The 18,518-nt window shown below is 36.2% G+C and overlaps 1 protein-coding gene across 2 annotated transcripts in view; it reads left to right on the top strand.

Moving 5' to 3' along the window:
• Kiz (kizuna centrosomal protein) overlaps positions 1-18,518 on the top strand; it is a 113,578-nt gene that overhangs the window by 59,791 nt on the left and 35,269 nt on the right. For both annotated transcript variants that reach the window (XM_076848914.1, XM_076848915.1), the window contains one exon: positions 10,108-10,192. In XM_076848914.1, coding sequence (XP_076705029.1) covers positions 10,108-10,192 — 85 coding nt within the window. The remainder of the gene's footprint in view (positions 1-10,107; positions 10,193-18,518) is intronic.

Here is an 18,518-nt window from a genome sequence, read left to right as displayed (position 1 = left end):
TTTTGGTTCATCACTGTGACTATTATGCTAATTATAATGCACTAAGCCAGGTGTGGTGACACATACCTGAAACCCCAGCTATTCTAGAGGCCATGCAGGAGGATCACAAGTTCATGGCCAACCTGAGCAGTTTAGCAAGACACTGTCTCAAAATAAAAGATAAAAGGAGGCTGGGGAAGCACAGTGGTAGAACATCCCTGGTTCAATCCCTAGTACTGCAAAAAATTATTATAATGCACCAGCAGGAAATATGGAAAAAAATTTTCAACTGTGAATGTGATCAGCTCCCCCAAAGTAAAAACATTGTATTGGATTTGTGTGTGTGTCTGTGTGTGTATGCACGCGCGCATGCATGCGCACACACGCACATGCACATGTGTTTTGGTATCAGGGATTGAACCCAGGGGGCACTTAACCATTGAGCCACATTCCCAGCCCTTTTTATTTATTTATTTATTTTTTTGAGACAAGATCACTAAGTTGCTGAGGCTAGCCTCAAACTTGCAATCCTCCTGCCTCAGACTCCTGAGCCATTGATATTACAGGCTTGTGCCATCATGCCTGGCTCACTGTGTTGTTGTTGATATCTTCTCCCATAGCGTTTTAGAATCATACTCTCCCCACCCCATATAGACATATTTTAAAAGGTAGTCACAATCCAATCTGTTTGGAGACTACTATGATATAGTGGTAGACCTATAAGATTCTACTACTTATCAGTGAATACCTTTCCTCTTTCCAAACCTTACTTTTCTTCTTCAGTATATGGAAAATTTGTCAGATGCAGTAGTTATAATCCTAACTACTTGGGAGGCTGAGGCAGGAGGCTTTCAAGTTCAAAACCAGCCTCAGCAACTTAGCGAGGCCTTGCCTCTAAATAAAATATAAAAAGGGCTGGGATATGACTCAGTGGTTAAGTGGGTTCAGTCCTCAGTACCAAAAAGAAAAGAATATAGAAAATTTTACTGCTGTGAATAGAAAAATGAGTGTCATTTTTCTCTATTTAGAAATAGAATATGTAACCTATATTTCAGCCAAATTTTCAATTTCTTAGTGGTGACAACTTAAGTAAATTTTATATGAATTGTGGAGATCTAACTTTGTTATTATGATTGACAATGCAAAATTAGCCTTTTCTGCTGTTAAGATTTATCTAACATTTCTATCAGTCGTGGAATGTGGAATGAGATTGCCCAGCTGTGTATTTGAACATCATTAAAGTCATCAAAGGGTTAAAAGTTACTTCCTCGGATGAATTTAAAATTGCCACAAATGCGCAAACAAGTTTTTCAGCCTCAGATGGATTTAAAACAGCCACAAACATACAAACAAGATTTTCAACCTGCCCTGTTTTACATCTTTGTCAAGAGACAGTATAGTTGTTGCATTTTATGTCTAGATTATATTACAGATATATTTCAATAAACCACAGCAAACCACCATAGATTCTAGAAACTGGCAGTCTATGCTTAAATAAACATCTCCTAGTAGCACCTGTTTTATTTTATAGACCCTGTAATCACAGTGACATTCTGAAAGAAGACCTTGAAGCTTTCAGAGAAGCTGTCCTTCACTAGCTTTCCAGATTCTCAGCTTAGGGCCACAGCAATGAAAAGAAAGTCATGTATTACTGACATGAAATTGCTGCTGTGGTAGAATAGCTATTCTTGTTCCCAATGCTTCAAATCTAAAGGATCACAAAGTGGCAAAATACTAATCCATACTGCCCACAGAGGGATACATACTTGTCGTCATCAATACAATATTTTTATGAACTTCCCCATCTATTGTAAATGTATTTGGTTCTAATTGTTAACTGGACTTATCCATTCAGTGCCTGCTAATAGCAGTGTTTGATTAGGTTTGTACCTAAACTAAGGGATATAGAAAAGTACATGCTTTGATGGGAGAGACAGGGAGGCATAGCTTTTATTGTATTCATGTCCTGATTAACAATGCAAGATATATCCAGCATAGCTAGAGGGAAGTCCTTGGCAAGTCCAAGTCCCAGGTGTTTTTCCCAGATTTTCAAGGTCAGCCTATCTAGTTCTTCAAATGTGATCTCTGGGCCAGCAGCATCAACAAGATCTGAGAGCTAGTTGGAAATGTTGAGTTCTCAGACCCCATCCCAAACCACTGAATCAGGAATTCTGAGGGTGGAGCCCAGTTTCTGGGCTTTTTTTTTTTAAATACATGACAGTGGAATGCATTACAATTCATATTATATATATAGAGCACAGTTTTTCATATTTCTGGCTGTATACATAGTATATTCACACCAATTCATGTCTTCATACCTGTACTTTGGATAATAGTGATCATCATATTCCACCATCAATAATTACCCCATGCCCCCTCCCTTCCCCTCCAACCCCTCTGCACTATCTAGAATTTGTCTATTCCTCCCATGCTCCCTCTTCCTACCCCACTACGAATCAGCCAGTATCAGGGCTTTAATGAACCCTTGAGGGGGACTCTGCTTGTTCCAATTTGAGAACCACCATCCTAAAGGTGTACCTTAAATGGCCATAAAGCTGGAATTAGAGGAATAGTGGTTTCTAGGGTAGCAGGCACATATTAGCCAAGATTCTTAGACCTCCTTTCTATATTAGTCAGAAATCTATTCCACACCATCCACCCACTGTTTAGATAGTCTTGAGTTTCTATTCATGGTTTTGTGGCATCTGAGCCATTTCATTCATAGTATCACAAATGTGTCCAGGCACAGTGCCACAAGGCTGTAATCTTAGCTACTTGGGAGGCTGAGGCAGGAGGATAACTGGTTCAAGGCCATCCTGGTGTAACCCTGTCTCAAAATATGGGGATGTCTCTCAATAGTAGTGATATTGATAACATTTATCAATGAGATTGCCCAGCTAACTCTTACTTTTGATGGGAGGACTGACTATATTTTCTCTTATTCAAATATATGTACACTGCTTACTAGCAGAGAACAAATTATTACCCAGGAGTAGTCAGTAAATGCTTATTCGTGAAAACCCGTCCTATGTGTTTGGCTAAGAGAGCCAGTGACTTTTGGCTCAGCTCACATCTAATATCATCTTCTCCACTTTTTTTTTTTTTTTAGAGAGAGAGAATTTTTTAATATTTTTTAGTTTTCGGTGAACACAACATCTTTATTTTATTTTTATGTGGTGCTGAGGATCCAACCCAGCACCCCACGCATGCCAGGCGAGCGCGCAACCGCTTGAGCCACATACCCAGCCCAATCTTCTCCACTTTTCATGTGAAACTTTGGCTATTTTATGTTCATGATACAAACAGGGAGGAGGACAACTGCATTTTTTTAGAGTAGAATTCAGCATACAATGAATATATCTTGGATTACATCATAGGGTGAATAGAAGTCAGGATACTAGTCTCTGAAGGGACACAGACACAAACTTAATGAGATTAGGCAGTTGCATTTTACATTAGCTTCTGCATCTGCCCTAGTGATATCTGAACTAAGGAGGATGCTAGAAATGACCCTTTAAGTCAGTAGTTTTTAAACTTCTTTCCCATTTTTATCATACAGAATAAAATCTGCAGTCTTAAAATGCTCTTCCACAAAGTGGTGGAAGAAGCTCGCATGGGAGGAGCTCCACAAGTTGTTTGGTGATGATGCATTGCAAGGCTCTTTAACTGATCTCCTGCTTCTTTCTGGCTGCCTTTTATATCTGTTTATGTACTATTTGGCATACCAAATAGTGTGGTACGTGACATAGAAAGTCTATTTGCATTTATAATTCTCTGGGCAAATTGAGTTTTTATCCTAAATGATTTATCGCGTGACTCTCTTAACTCAGGCTGCCAAACTGAGATTGTGGGTGATAAGATATGATGTCTACATCTACTAGACTAACGATTGTTAAAGTTTCTCAACATTCATAACACAGCCTTGATTTCCATTATGAAAGGTTGCATTTTATAGGACTATTGATCTACAATTCTGTATAAATCAGCTTTCCATAAGAAGCAATCCTTCTTTATGACCAACACAAATTTTGAAATTAATATCTAGAGACTTCAAGGATGCTTTTTTACCACAGTGATTTTTTAAAGCCAGATAAAGAAGTCAGAAATGGTGTCTGCTGTCAGCATTATGTTCTGTTATGATTAGAATTGCTACATATGTTGTCACTATAGATGCTTTTTTTTTTTTAATGCACACTGATTGTCACTGGTTTGCTCTCTGGCCTTGGGATAAGTTCCAAGTGTGTTTGACCAATGGAAGATAATCAGTCAGTTTTTGAAATGCAGATTCTTTCTAATGGATTTTAATCAGCAGGTGACCTCTTTTTCCCTCCCCCCATTCTCCTTGCACCAGCTACTGGCAGAATTTGTTAACACCCAGGAGTTCTTTCTGGGAACTCCCCTAAATGAAATATTTCTCTCTGCTTGGTGATCTCCTGAACCCAAGTAATCAACCAGCCAATTAAATCAACTATTCTAGAAACACTGATTTGGAAAGAATGATCTATTTTTTATTTTCCCCCATACTGGAGATTGAACCCAGGGCCTCCAGCATTGCTAGGCAGGTGCTCTAGTGCTGAGCTACATCACCAGTCATACATCATACTTTTGTTTATTAATTGTCTCTGATATCATATAATTCAAATCCAGGCAAGATGGAAAGGCTCTAGCAGGTTATGAAATCCTTAAAGCCTGTCAGAGTAATGTTCAATGTAGCAGTGGCCCTGCCTTGTCCCTGATCAAACAATAGCAGCCGCACCTTTTTAAATCTTTTCTGTGAAGTGGAACATACTCTAGAAGATATGGAAAGATTTCTGAATTCATGCTCACAGAATGAAGCAGAAAAAAGTTCAAAACCACTGCTGTCATTATTATTGATTTATGTTATATCAAGGAGTAAATATTCAAAGACCTTTATGTTAAAGCCTTATTACTATAAGGTGAAGGACCAAATATTAATTTAAACAATTATGAATTATTAAAATATGATTCATGTCATTTGGGTAATTTATTAAAAATTTTACTCGTTATTACTTTCAGGAAAACTTATTTTAACATTAGGTAGTTTTATCATATATGAAAAACACAAGACTGCCCACCAATTGTTCATTTTTTTCCAGGAGTAATTAATTGTCTATTAGTAACTAGATATATTCCAGATATGTTATGCTCTTAAACTCAGGCTTACATTGAGTCAGCTTTAATACTGTTTAGACTACATTATGTAAAAAAACCTTTACTTTATTCTGTCTATATTCAGAATAAAATTCAAAATATTTGCTACTTTTCATTAAAAACTTTAGTCAAATTATCAATCTGTTATAAAACAATTGTAGTTAGAAAATGCTGATATATTTAACTTGCAGTTTTCTGATTAGAAGCCACTTTAAGAATATGAAACTGGGGCTGGGGTTGTGCTTAGTGGTAGAGCACTTGCCTAGCATGTGAAAGGCCCTGGGTTCGATTCTCAGCACCACATAAAAATAAATAAATAAATAAAGCTTTAAAAAAAAAGAATATGAAACTAATTAAACATGACTTACAGTACAGTACTTTTATTATGTTTTGAATTAAAGGAGTACATAAGTATCTAACATCAAATTTTTAAAAATTTTTTTTGGTTTTTGATTGATCTTTATTTTATTTATTTTTATGCGGGGCTGAGAATCGAACCCAGTGCCTCACAATGCCAGGCAAGTGTGTTACCGCTTAGCCACAGCCTCAGCTCAAGCTTTTTTTATGTTGCATTTTTTTTTTTGGCATTTTTTTTTTGTTGTTGTTGTTGTCGTTTTGTTTTGCTTTTCAGTGAGGCATCAATATTACACATTTTCCAATTGTAAATTCAAGAGAAAAAAAAATTCTGTAAATTCATTATACCCACATATCAGTTCCTGATTTGGTGTGTTTATGTAGAGACATAAGCAAGACTCCATTCAAGGATAGCCATGATTCTTACACTTCTTGCCTAATATGTATTAAAGTAAATCTGCAGGAAAGCTTGGTTTGGGGCTTTAAGGATTGGCTCAGCTGCGCAGAAGTTACAAATCCTAGATGTTGTACATCCTTTAACAGCTCATTTGCTATTTGACCATGAGCAAATAAGTTAATTGGTTTAGCCCTTTTGTGGGAAATAAATACAATAAATGGAAACCTTAGCTAGTTCTTGCACACTGCGATCCAAAGGGCAGTTGCAGTTGGCTGGAGTGACAGTAAGTATAACCTCACCTTGGCTTTGTTTCTGCAGAAAACCACATGTATGCATCACCAGAAAGACTCTCATTTTTTAATTCATCCTAATTAAATTTGCTTTCAAAAACACAATTGACTTATGGGAAATATAATTGCTGAATAGACTAGTAGAATTTGCTAGAGGCTAGTCAGTGCATTTTCTCAATAGGAAAATCTAGTGAAAAACTAAATATAAATGTAAAGGTTTCTTCACCTATGACATGGAGTCAGAACAAAGGAATTGAATGTTAATTTTTTTTTAACATCATTGAGGTATAGTAGGAACCAGGAAAGGCAAGTTGCTGAAGGGGGCTTTCTATTAAATGAGTCAGAAGCCTTAGAATCATCCTTGGAAGCTTTTCCATAAGTTACAGGATGCCATTGATTTATCCCACTTTCAAGCCTTAGTAAAAACTAAAGTCGGGTTAGGCAAATGTTTTAATATAATATATTCAATAAAATTTTGAATTGACCTATCCTTACTTTTTCCTAATTTAATTGGTTATTTTTTAAAATTTATTTTTAGTGGTGCTTAGGATCAAACCCAGGGCCTTACACATGCTACATAAATGCTGTACTATTGAGTGACATCTCTAGCTCCTTCCAAACATATTTTTTGAGCTCCAAGTACAAACTTTATTACTATTACAAGAAAACTGATATTAATTATAATAGTAAAATAAGAAGAGAAAGAGGCTCTGACCCTTGGTTTTCAGAGCAAGTATGAGACTGGGACTTTAATCTTGATCAAGGCAGAGGCCCAGCATGGCCTAATGGGGACAGGAAGCCCATAACTGTCCCCATTAGAGGACAAAGGATTCAATAAGGACACTGTACCCATGAAGAGCAGAAGGCAGTGATACCAAATGACAAGGAAGCAGCTTAAAACATATCTCCTTGTCCACACATCTTCTAAACATTTTACTATAAAAAAATTGCAATCATACTGAAAAGTGAACATCTACCACTCAAATTCTGCCATTGATGTTTTAATGCACCCTCATATTTATCTTTCTATCCATTATTCTGTTCATTTATCAGTCTCTTATACCTGTGTATTTCAGAGTAAGTGTCAAATATCAGTACCCTTTTTTAAAACTTTGTATTTGAAAATTTTTAAATATTTTAAGCTCCACATACCTGTCACTTAGCCCCATCAATTGTCCACATTTTGTCAGTCTTGTTTTATATCTCTCCTTTACCTGCATACTTCTCTTGAGAAATTTAAAACAAACAACATATCATTTCACTTACAAATACTTGCATCACTAACATATAAGGATGTAATACAAAATTCTTTAGTTATCCAATGACTGGATATTAATTTAATTACCTAATTAGATTTCAGTTAGTTTACTTAATGCCTAGTCCATTTTTTTTTTACATTTGTTTTGTTTGAATCAGGGTTCGAATAAGGTCCCCCTGTTACAATTGGTTGGTAGGTCTCTTAAAATCTCTTTTTTAAAATTTTGTAACAGTCTCTCCTTCTGCTTTTTTATACCATCAGTTTGTTAAAGGAGTGGGGTCATTTGTCCTGGAGAATTCACATGCTGGATTTGGCTGGTTATATTTTTATGGTATTCTTTAACCAGTTCCTCTCTCCCTCTATTACCTCTAAACTGTTAGAGATCTAGATATGTGATTGTGTTTCAGACTAAGCAAAAGGATGTTATAGGTGGCACTGATACTTCTCATTCCATCTCCTCAGGCAGCATATGACATCTTATCATCCCATTGTTAGTGATGCTAAGACTGCATTGGCAGATTGACGCCACCAGTATAAAAGTGTATTGTTATATAATTTTCTTAGTCATCTCATATAAGTGGAATCATACAGTGTTTTTCTTTTTTGTGTCTGGTTTATTTCAGAAAGCATAGTGTCCTCAGGATTCATGTATATCATTATATTGGATGAGGTTTTTTCCCTTCTGAGGATTGACTCCCAAGGCTTTTATTATTTCTAAAGTTTTATTTATTTTTATTATTTATTTTTAAATGAACTCACAGATTTTTATACTGTGTTTCAGTCCATTACATTTTTTATTCTTTTTGTGGCTCAGATTGTCCCATCTTTGACCAATGGGAGCCCCTTCAAGATGATAGCCCCTAAGTCCTTTTGACATGACTCAGTACTATCTTTAAGAGCTTCCTTATTTTCTGGTACAGCAGGATGCTCCAGGTTCATCTTGTACATTTTCTGCAACCATATAATGAGACATTTCTTTTGGTTGCTTCTAGTTTAATAATATCACTGTCTACACAGCAGTACAGACTTACTTTTAAAAATTTTTTTATTTGTTTTAATTAGCTATATGTGACATAGAATGCATTTATGCACTTTGATACTATAGATGAAATATAATTTCTCATTTTTCTGAGTGTACATGTTGCAGAATCATATTGGTCATGAAGTTACATATATACATATAATAATAATGTCTGTTCCATTCTACTATCTTTCCTATCCTCACATCCCCTCCCTTTCCCTCCCATCGCTTCCCTCTACCTAATCTATGGTAACATTATTCTTCCCTGGTGCCTACCCTCCCACCCCCAGGGCCTTATTGTCACTTAGTGTTTGCATATTAGAGAAAACATTCAGCCTTTGGTTTTGTGGGATTGGCTTATTTGACTTAGCATGACATTCTCCAACTCCAACCGTTTACTGTCAGATAACGTAAATTTACTCTTCTTTAAAGCTGAGTAATATTCCATTGAGTATATATACCACATTTTCTCTATCCTTTCAACCATTAAGGGACACCTAGGTTGGTTCCATAGTTTAGCTATTGTGAATTGAGCTGCTATAAACATTGATGTGGCTGTGTCACTATGGTATGCTGATTTTTAAGTCCTTTGGGTATAGACCAAGGAGTGGGATAGCTGGGTCAAATGATGGTTCCATTACCAGTATTCTGAGGAATCTCCATACTGCTTTCCATAGTGGTTGCACCAATTTGCAGTCCCACCAGCTATGTATTGAGTGTGTCTTTTTCACCACATCCTTGCCAACATTTATTGTTGCCTAGATTCTTTTTTTAAAATATTTTCTTTTAGTTGTAGGTGGACACAATATCTTTATTTATTTTTATATGGTGCTGAGGATTGAACCCAGTGCCTCACATGTGTGAGGCAGGCACTCTACCACTGAGCTACAGCCCCAGCCTGTGTTGCCTGTATTCTTGATGATTTCGAGGCTAAGGAACTGAACAGACACTTCACAGAAGAAGAAATACGATTGATCAACAAATATATGAAAAAGTGTTCAACATCTCTAGCAATTAGAGAAATGCAAATCAAAACTACTCTAAGATTTCATCTCACTCCTATCAGACTTACTTTTTAACTTTCTGATAGTAGTATCTTAATTTTTTCTTAAATTATAAGCAGAACATGGTAAAAGTGAAACAAATGTGATCTGTTTCTCTTAAGAACGTTTAGGAAATTAACCATTCACACAGTACTTCCTACACTAGTTACAGGAATGATTGAAATACTTAAAAAAAAAAAAAGTCTTCCTACTTACCTTTAATTGGAGGGACTTCCAGAGTTCATGGCTACACTTTGGAATCACTCCATGAGTTTAAAAAAAAACAACAGTTAGGCCATACCATAGCCCAATTCCATTATACTCTGTAAGATATTAGGTACCAGATTTTATAAAGCTTCCCAGGTGGTTCTCTGTGCAGCCAAAGTTGAGAACGCTCATTTAGCAATGAAATCAAACCAAAAACTTTAAAATTAAAAAATATATATTTGGACTTAAAGCTCAAAGTTTCTTTAATTCAGAATATGTTTGGTTCCAGACTTTTCTGGATAAACTTTCTCCTACTAACTTGCCTTTAAAAATGTGGGAATATTATGCTGTAAATCTGTGGTGTGTCTTCTGTTTCTGTTTTACAGATCTAAACAAGTCCCAGACTTACTGGGGGTGCATTTGGGTCAGTGTATTACCACCTTGAAAGAACATAATCCTCTGAAAGAAGAGGTAAGTAACCTGTTTTCTTAATCAAAATTGTGGACCAGCCAGGCATGGTGGCACATGCCTATAATCCCAGTGTCTTGGGAGGAGAATTGCAAGTTCAAAGCCAGACTCAGCAAAAGTGAGGCACTAAACAACTCAGTGAGACCCTGTCTCTAAATAAAATACAAAATAGGGCTAGGGATGTGGCTTAGTGGCCAAGTGCCCCTGATTTCAATCCCTGGCCATATTGTGCACTATTCTAGTCCCAAACTAGAGAGACTTTGTTCAGTTAGTAGGTTTTAGAGAGCTACTGGAGGTATTTGGACAGTGCTATGAAATGATTTATATAGTCCCTTAGGGAATTTTATCTATTTATTTTAGGATTGAGGCAGTAAAAGAGGGAGCTCTGCCATGGTTTGGGCAAGAGAAAGGAAAAACCTGACTTAGGAGCTGACGCAGAGGGAGAGTTTGAATATGCTGAATAGAAAATGAAAACAGTGAGCAAATTCCTGAGGAGCACAATGAAAGGACCAAGAAGCCCAGATTTAGTGTTTCTATTATTTATCATTCCCTGAAAAAGTCGTATTCAGAGAAACACCTTTCTTCTCCTAAGTCTTGTGAAAGGTCTTGTTTCAAAGTATGTTTTTTTTTTTTTTTTTTCCATTTATATAACACAAGATTTTCAGACTTCTAAGTTGGTTGGTTGGGGGTTTTGTTTTGTTTTGTTTTTGTCATCCACATAGTTCAAGGATTCTACACGTGTCCCTCCCAGAGGGACCTCTATCTCTAATGTCACATACCCATGTGGCTATGCCTTCTAAAGCCCCTTAAGCCTTTCAGAGCACCTTTAGTAGTCCTCAAGCCCCTCCTTTCCTTGCCCCCCCCCAAATTAAAAGAAAGTAGAAGGACTTTTTTTTAAGCATTCCAAACACGTCTGTATACAAAATAGGATGCACCCACCAATCCCATGCCCAAAATCCACCAGTCCTTCCCCTACTTCTTCTGCTCTCCCACATTCACGTATCTTTTGTCATTTTCTCCTCTTCTTTTTCTCTTCTTACCCCTTCCTCTGCTAATCCTTCCCCCTACCTTTTACTTAGTGGGAAAGATATAAATGATTACAGATAGAGACAGAGCCTCCTGTGTGTCCTTTATAGATTACAAGCCCATCTTCAGAGGTCATCTTGTGCATATCCTTCCTGTGAATTTTTATTTACTACATTGTGTGTGACTCAATAAACAATGTATCATTTTGTTTTGTTAGAGATAGATACCATTTGTATGAATTTTTCAGTATGCTTTAAGAAAAGCAAGACATTTGTGGGGTCTTTTTTTGTTTTGTTTTTGTTTTTTGATGGGGAGGGGTTGGCATAATGAGGATTGAACTCAGAGGTGCTCTACCACTAAGCCACACCCCCAGCTTTTTAAATTTTTGTTTTGAGACAGGGTCTTACTAAGTTACTGAGGTTGACCTCAAATTTGCAATTCTCCTGCCTCAGCCTCTTGAGTTGCTAGGATTACAGACTTGGCTCTACTATACACAGCTGATTAACATAGATCTTAAGAATTTTGTTTCTATTTTTTCATTTTCTTTGACACTCTTTTGTAACAACATTGTTTTCTATTTTTGTTCATACCAAGTATATCATACCTCAGCCACATTAAGAATGAAATAATTATTGGTTGACTTCCCTTTATTATCTAATCTTTTTTTAAAAGATATTATTTACATTAGAAAACATGCTCCAAGTTACAAGCAACCAACCTATTCATAATTTTTCAAATAATACCTTCATTTTTAGTGGGGAAGAGCGCTGCCCAACTAATAACTAATGAGTCAAATAATATTCTGCCTCCCCCAGTAGATGTTTATTCCTTTTTAACTCATCATGGTCTCATCTTAGTGATAATCATAAAATGTACCAATAAATTAATGACACAACCCATTTTTAAAAATGGAAAAGACAGTTTTTCAAACATTTAAATCTTTAGGTGTGGCTGAAGAAATGCACACCCCCAAAGAAGCAATGTTACCAAAATGATGGAGGCAAGGCAAGCCTTATGAACTTTAGAAATTTCCAAAATGTTTTTGTGGGCTCTGAAACTGTTTAGGTTTTACACGTAGTGTGTGTGTGTGTGTGTGTGTGTGTGTGTGTGTGTTTTGCAGGGAATCAAACTCAGGCTCTCACACATGCTAAGCAAGAGTTCTACCACTGAGCTTTGTCCCCAGACCACACCATCCTTTTATAATTAGCCAAATACAGTATCTTTTAATTGTTTTGTGTATTGAAGTAATATACAAATTTAGTAAATAGTATGGATTAGATATCTCTCTTTGGATAAAATCTTAAAAGTAAGTCATTTTCAAAATTTAAGAAAGCTTTATTATAAATTACTTGGTTCAGAGTCTGGTAAAGATTAAAATATTTACTTTGATCTCTTGGGTAAATGGCTAATTAAACAGCCACATGAAAATCATGTTTACCTGTGGGTCCCTGTGCTGTCAGCTCCAGTCAATCCCTTCTCTTGAGTAAATACATCATCAAAGCCACAGAAACTCAGATTATATCCTCTTGAGACCAGATAAGATCCAGCAGTGCCCATATAACCATTGAGCAATTACATAATTGAGCTGCATGCTTTTAATTCAGAAATATTTGTAATTACTTTATCTGGAAAAAAATGTGAGTTGGGTGCTTCATTAAAATACAAATTGGGTTGGCGCAGTGGCACTGGCAGCAGCTAAGACAGGAGGATCACGAGTTCAAAGCCAGCCTCAGCAACAGCAAGGCCCTAAGCAACTCAGTGAGACTCTGTCTCTAAATAAAATACAAAAGAGGATTGGGATGTGGCTCAGTGGTCCAGTGCCCCTGAGTTCAATTCCTGGTACCCTTCTCAAAAAAAAAAAAAAAAAAAAAATACAAATTGACTTAAAAGTCCTTTTTTTCCTAAGTGATACTTATTTCCAATCGGGAGAACTTCCAACAGGGCAGAGCAACTCAGAATAAGTCAAGTCATGTCCCCCATCATACACATACTAATTTTATTCACCACTAAGATTCAGTCCCTAAATGATGGACTGTTTTCTTGTTCTTATTTCCTAAATACTCATTTGCAGACTCATATGAATATTTCCTTTCTTTTAATTGTTAAATGCACAAAATAGCTTCCTCTCCTTTCACTTAAGTATAATTTAAGTGTTGGTGCTGTTTTCCTTTTAAACACTAAAAAATTACTTCTGGTGTCCAGAAAGAAGTTTCTTGAGGGAAAAGTCAGTTAAATCTGTGTGCTAGGGGAAAATGTCATCTACCATCTATAGCCATGGTTTTTAATTCCCTTGCTTTTTTTCAACTGTGTTAGTAGAACTGGTTTATATGTAGAAGGGAATTTAATTTTATCAGCTCCTTTCATATTCAGTTTGTATTTGTACCACCCTTACAGAAATCAGATTCCTTTAGAGCTATCATATGTTTTCTTTAAAAAACAAGGAGGAAACAAGAAAACTTTGAAATACCAAGATAAACAAATATAATTCATATATAACTGTTGGCATTGAGGTTAACATTTAATATTATTGACAAACATGCATTCCATTTTTTATACACATAACCTCCTTTTTTTCTCCACTTGCCTCAAAAGAATTTTCTTTCACACATGTTCTTCTACCTCACTTCAAATGAGTTTACACAGGTTCCTTGTCATTCTCTCTTTAACTAGTTACCTGTTGTTGAACAAATAAATTTATTCTAATATTTCATCCCATAAGAAAGCTTCAGAGAACATCTGTACAATTTGGTTTCTTCAAGTATCTATATCTCCCTAAAATGAATTCCTAGGTATAGATTATTAGGCAAAAAATATGTACATCTTTCAGGCTTTTGCTATTCATTGCTAGATCTCATTCTGGAAGGGTCATAGGAATTAGCCATAATAAATGAAAATATCATTTCTCTGATTTCTTTATAAAACAAATATTATCAATTTTTTTGGAACCAATTTGAGAAGTAAAAATGATATCCCTTTTTTTGTTGTTGTTCGTTTGACCTTTTTATTCCAATTGAGGTCAAACTTTTTCCTATCCAATTGTTAGCCATTTGTACTTCTTTTATAATTTGCCAGTTCATGTTCTTGGCTCATTTGTACATTAGATAAGTAATACTTGTTCTTACTGATTTATGAGAACTTTTTAAATATAAATTGTACATTTTGTTTAAATATTTTTAGCAGCCTTTCCTTTTTCTTAATGGTATCAGAACACAATGTCCTTTCCATTAATAGCTATGTATGCATTTGAATATATAAATTGGTAAATTGTTTCTTGGTATAACTTAAGTCAGCCTAGATGACCCTTGTGGTTCTAAACATTATAAGATTCATATTTAAACTGAACTTTGAGGAAAGTTCTAATAGAATTGGGTCTATAATTCTAGAAATAAACTACTAAATATAGTTCATAGAGTGACTTAACTGCTGTAAGATCTGAAATACAGAGGTATCAGCATCAGTCACTCATAGATGCCCTGGTGCTTGATTTCCAAGTCTTGTCTCCTGCTCCTGGAAAGGCAGAAAGGTGAGGGACTTATTTGTTGGTATTGACCTAGGCTTCAGACTACTGAGAACAGTGAGACACTCTTCAGTTTCCCTTCCTGGGCTCCAAAAGTATGTAATTCAAAGACAGCCTTTATTAGTAGCAGACAAGTTAATGGCCTATACATAGGCCATTCATAAGCCCTATCAGAAGGACCATGGTAGATTATCTGGCAGTATTTTTTTTCAGAGGGAGCTCTAATTTGCAAAACTCATTCAGTCCCAGTGTGAGATGTGTAAAACAGCTTGCTAACCCTTCTCTGGGCATTTGTCCCTTTGCAGGCATGAGTTTGTTTCCTCACTCTTAGATAAGCTCTTTCAAATTGGGTCTTCCCCACAAGTACCTATTTTGGGACATCTGTAAGCATTGTGTGTTGAGAATTTTTTACAGATGTTTTCCCTGACTCTGAAGAAGTTATCTTTGACTAGAATACTTATAACCTCTCCTTGCCTAAGACTGTCTTTTGTTTGTGTATCCCCTTATCATTATTTCCTGCTTTTTAGGAAGTTGTGGATTCCTTTACAGATGACCAATTAGGCAGATCCACAGCTCTCTCTTTTGGTTCCATGGTCTAGTAGAGTCAAATCATTCATTCTTATGTTGCAGTTTTATCATCTGCCAAAATCTGTATGGATATAAATTACTCATTTTTGAGAAATTGCCTACAGAAGTATTCTAAAAGATGAGTGCTTTTTAAATTTTTTTTTAGTTGTAGATGGACACAATACCTTTATCTTAGTTATGTATTTTTATGTGATGCTGAGGATTGAACCCAATGCCTCACATGTGCAAGGCAAGTGCTCTGTCACAGAGCTACAACCTCAGCCCGAGATGAGTGCTTTCTTTTATAAATGTTTCTGTCAAAAAAATTCTGGAAATGAATATTGAGTGGTGAACATAAATGGGATAAAATATATAAAATCAATTAACCCATTAAATCCTATCATCCCAGATGAGCAAAACCTGTAAAAACTTAAATTGGGCAATCAATATACCACTTAGGGTAATTTTGAAATAATGTTATGCTTTTAGAGTTGTATTCTTTTGAGAAAAGTAATAAATAGATGGTTTTTCAAGCATTTGAAAATATATGAATATTTCATATATATATATATGAAAAATTTGTAGGATATATAAGGATATGTAAACTTTAGATTATGATTTTCAACATATTTTAAGTGTTAATTTTATTGAAATAGTCATAGAATTCAAAATTTGGGTTTAATGTGTTAAATTTGGAGTGGTATGCCCACCACATTACTTACTTCACCATCGAGTAGAGATCTCACCATGGAGAAGAGATCTCAGCACAGAACTAGTGGTAGTATTGTTATTCTTATCAAACATATGGGGACATATTAGAAAGATATTACAGCATTTTATTCTGTATTCTTTTGAAGCCCAGTTCAAATCCATCTCAAACAAGAGAAGGGTCTATATGAAACAGACACATGAAACAGAGACATCAATTTGTAGCATTAGAAGTGTCAGTCTAAAATGCTTAACAAATGCCAGCTCTCCGAAGCAGAGTTTATTTGTGATTATAGATACATGTAATCCTGGATACACATGCTGTGGTGGACCATAGGTGCATCCAAAGTGGTTAAACAAAGGGGCAGCTTTAAAAGAGAAGTGCTAGAAATGGAGAAGTCCATATAACTATCTTAAAACAAAGACCTTGATTATAGGAGCTTGTTGCAGAAGTTAGTGTTCATGCCTCAGTGGAGACAGCCATTGTTAGGCAAATGTCCTTGTTTAAACAGCATACAGGAATATTGCAGCTGGCTTGTGTGGAGTGGAATACTGCAGTTTTGAGGAATTCCTTGCATAGATTCTGTAATGAGCATATATATAAAGGACTTTTCTTACATGGCCTTCTGGTTCCATTTTGTTAATTTGACATGTCTCCTTTTGATCCTGATACCTTGCATGGGGACTAGAGAGAAATAATCTGAGTCATTTATAATCCAAAACAGTTTCAGGATTTAGGGGAGGAGAGCAATGATAAAGTTGTTTTATTTTAAATTATTTAAAAAGGTCTGAATCTGGGCCAGGCACAGGGTGCATGCCTGTAATCTCAGCTACTTGGAAGGCTGAGACAGTAGAATTGTAAATTTGAAGCCAGCCTCAGAGATTTAATGTGATCCCATCAAAAGAAAAAACAAAAAGGAAAGCCAGACATGATGGACTATGCCTGTAATCCCAGCAACTCAGGAGGCTAAGGCAGGAGGATCATGAGTTTGAAGCCAGCCTCAGCAAATTAGCAAGGCCCTAAGCAACTTCCCTGTCTCAAAAAATAAAAAGGGCTGGGGATGTGGTTCAGTGGTTAAGCACCCCTGGGTTTAATTCCCCAGTACCAAAAAAGTCAAAACAAAACAAAACAAAAAAAAAGGAATTGGAGATATAGCTCAGTGGTGAAGTCCCTGGGTTCAATCTCTACTACTCGGGAGAGAAAAAAAGAACTATAAATCTTTACATTACAAATTCCACAGGAAAAAAGTTTAAAAAACTTCAAAAGACCTTTAACAATTTTATTCTTAAAATGCGTGCTAAGACAGTGATTAATGCCAGGCATGGTAGCACACACCTATAATCCCAACTACTCAAGAAACTGATACAAGAGGATCACAAGTTCAACAGGCCAAGCCTGGTGAGATCCTAATTTAGTGAGATCCTATCTCTAAAAAACAGGGTGGTTGGGGTGACTCAGTGGGACAGGGGTGATGTAGCTCTGTGGTAAAGTGCCTCTGGGTTCAATACTCTAATTTGTTTAAAAAAAATGATTATTAAGAAGTCACGTCAATAAATTATTAATTATAGCTATTACATAAAGTAATATAATTTAGAAGTACAGATTTGAAGCTTCTGAGAATCAACTTTTTTAAACCTCAGCAAATGAAAATTATAGCTTTTGCTACAGGATTTAGCCCAGTTGTTTTTGTTCATATTTTTAAATGCTTTTCATATGCTTAGGATTACTAGGCATCGACTAGATCAGGATGGAGACCCTCAGGACAGTCCAGAGGGCACATTCATAGTTGAGTGATGACAGTTCAAACAGGCAATATCTACTCTTTCCCTTTTTCTTTCTGGGCAGATTTTGGAAGAAGGTAAGTTGAAGAGTTCCACTTATGCTGCTAGGATAGAGGCAGTATGACAGCTAGTGATGGGAACCAGCTTTGGCCTGAGCTTTAAGGACCCAGTCTCCCAGTCTTCAGAAATGAGAATACTGAGCAGACCACTCCAACAGAGATTTATCTCAATTAGAATAAAATCCAGGAACTAGTTTACACAAATAGAGCAAAAGCCTCTGGTCGCTAGAACTAGACTGCAGCAAGGTCCTGCCTACAAGGCTAACTTGACCCCAAGTCCTTTGACCAATGACTAGAATCCCTTATCCCTATCTCCCAAATCAGCTGTTCCTTCCCTGAGTCCAAGAAACCAGTCAGTTCTAGGAGGGCAGAAGGCAATAGCCTTGCAGGGAGGTCAGGACTAAAGACAGTGGTTTGAAATATCTTCAGAGCTAAAAGAGCAAGGCTAAGTCTCCCATGCTCTACTTCATTGATTCTCCCTGCCAGAGCATCTCTGTCTTCTTCTATGTTAATTACAAGCATAGATTATTCTTTTCCTCATTGTTTGCTGAATAATTGCACTACTTATACAGCCATGGACTAAAGATAACCTGTGAGGTTTTGGCCAGTTATTTTATTCATATTATAAAGTCTTGTGTCCATTCCTCACATGTTGAGTTGGACACTGCCC

This window comes from Callospermophilus lateralis, chromosome 3 (genome assembly GCF_048772815.1).
Source record: "Callospermophilus lateralis isolate mCalLat2 chromosome 3, mCalLat2.hap1, whole genome shotgun sequence".
NCBI classification, from domain to species: Eukaryota; Metazoa; Chordata; class Mammalia; order Rodentia; family Sciuridae; genus Callospermophilus; species Callospermophilus lateralis.
Note: the sequence above shows the minus strand (reverse complement) of the source record. Positions and strands in the feature narration are given on the sequence as shown.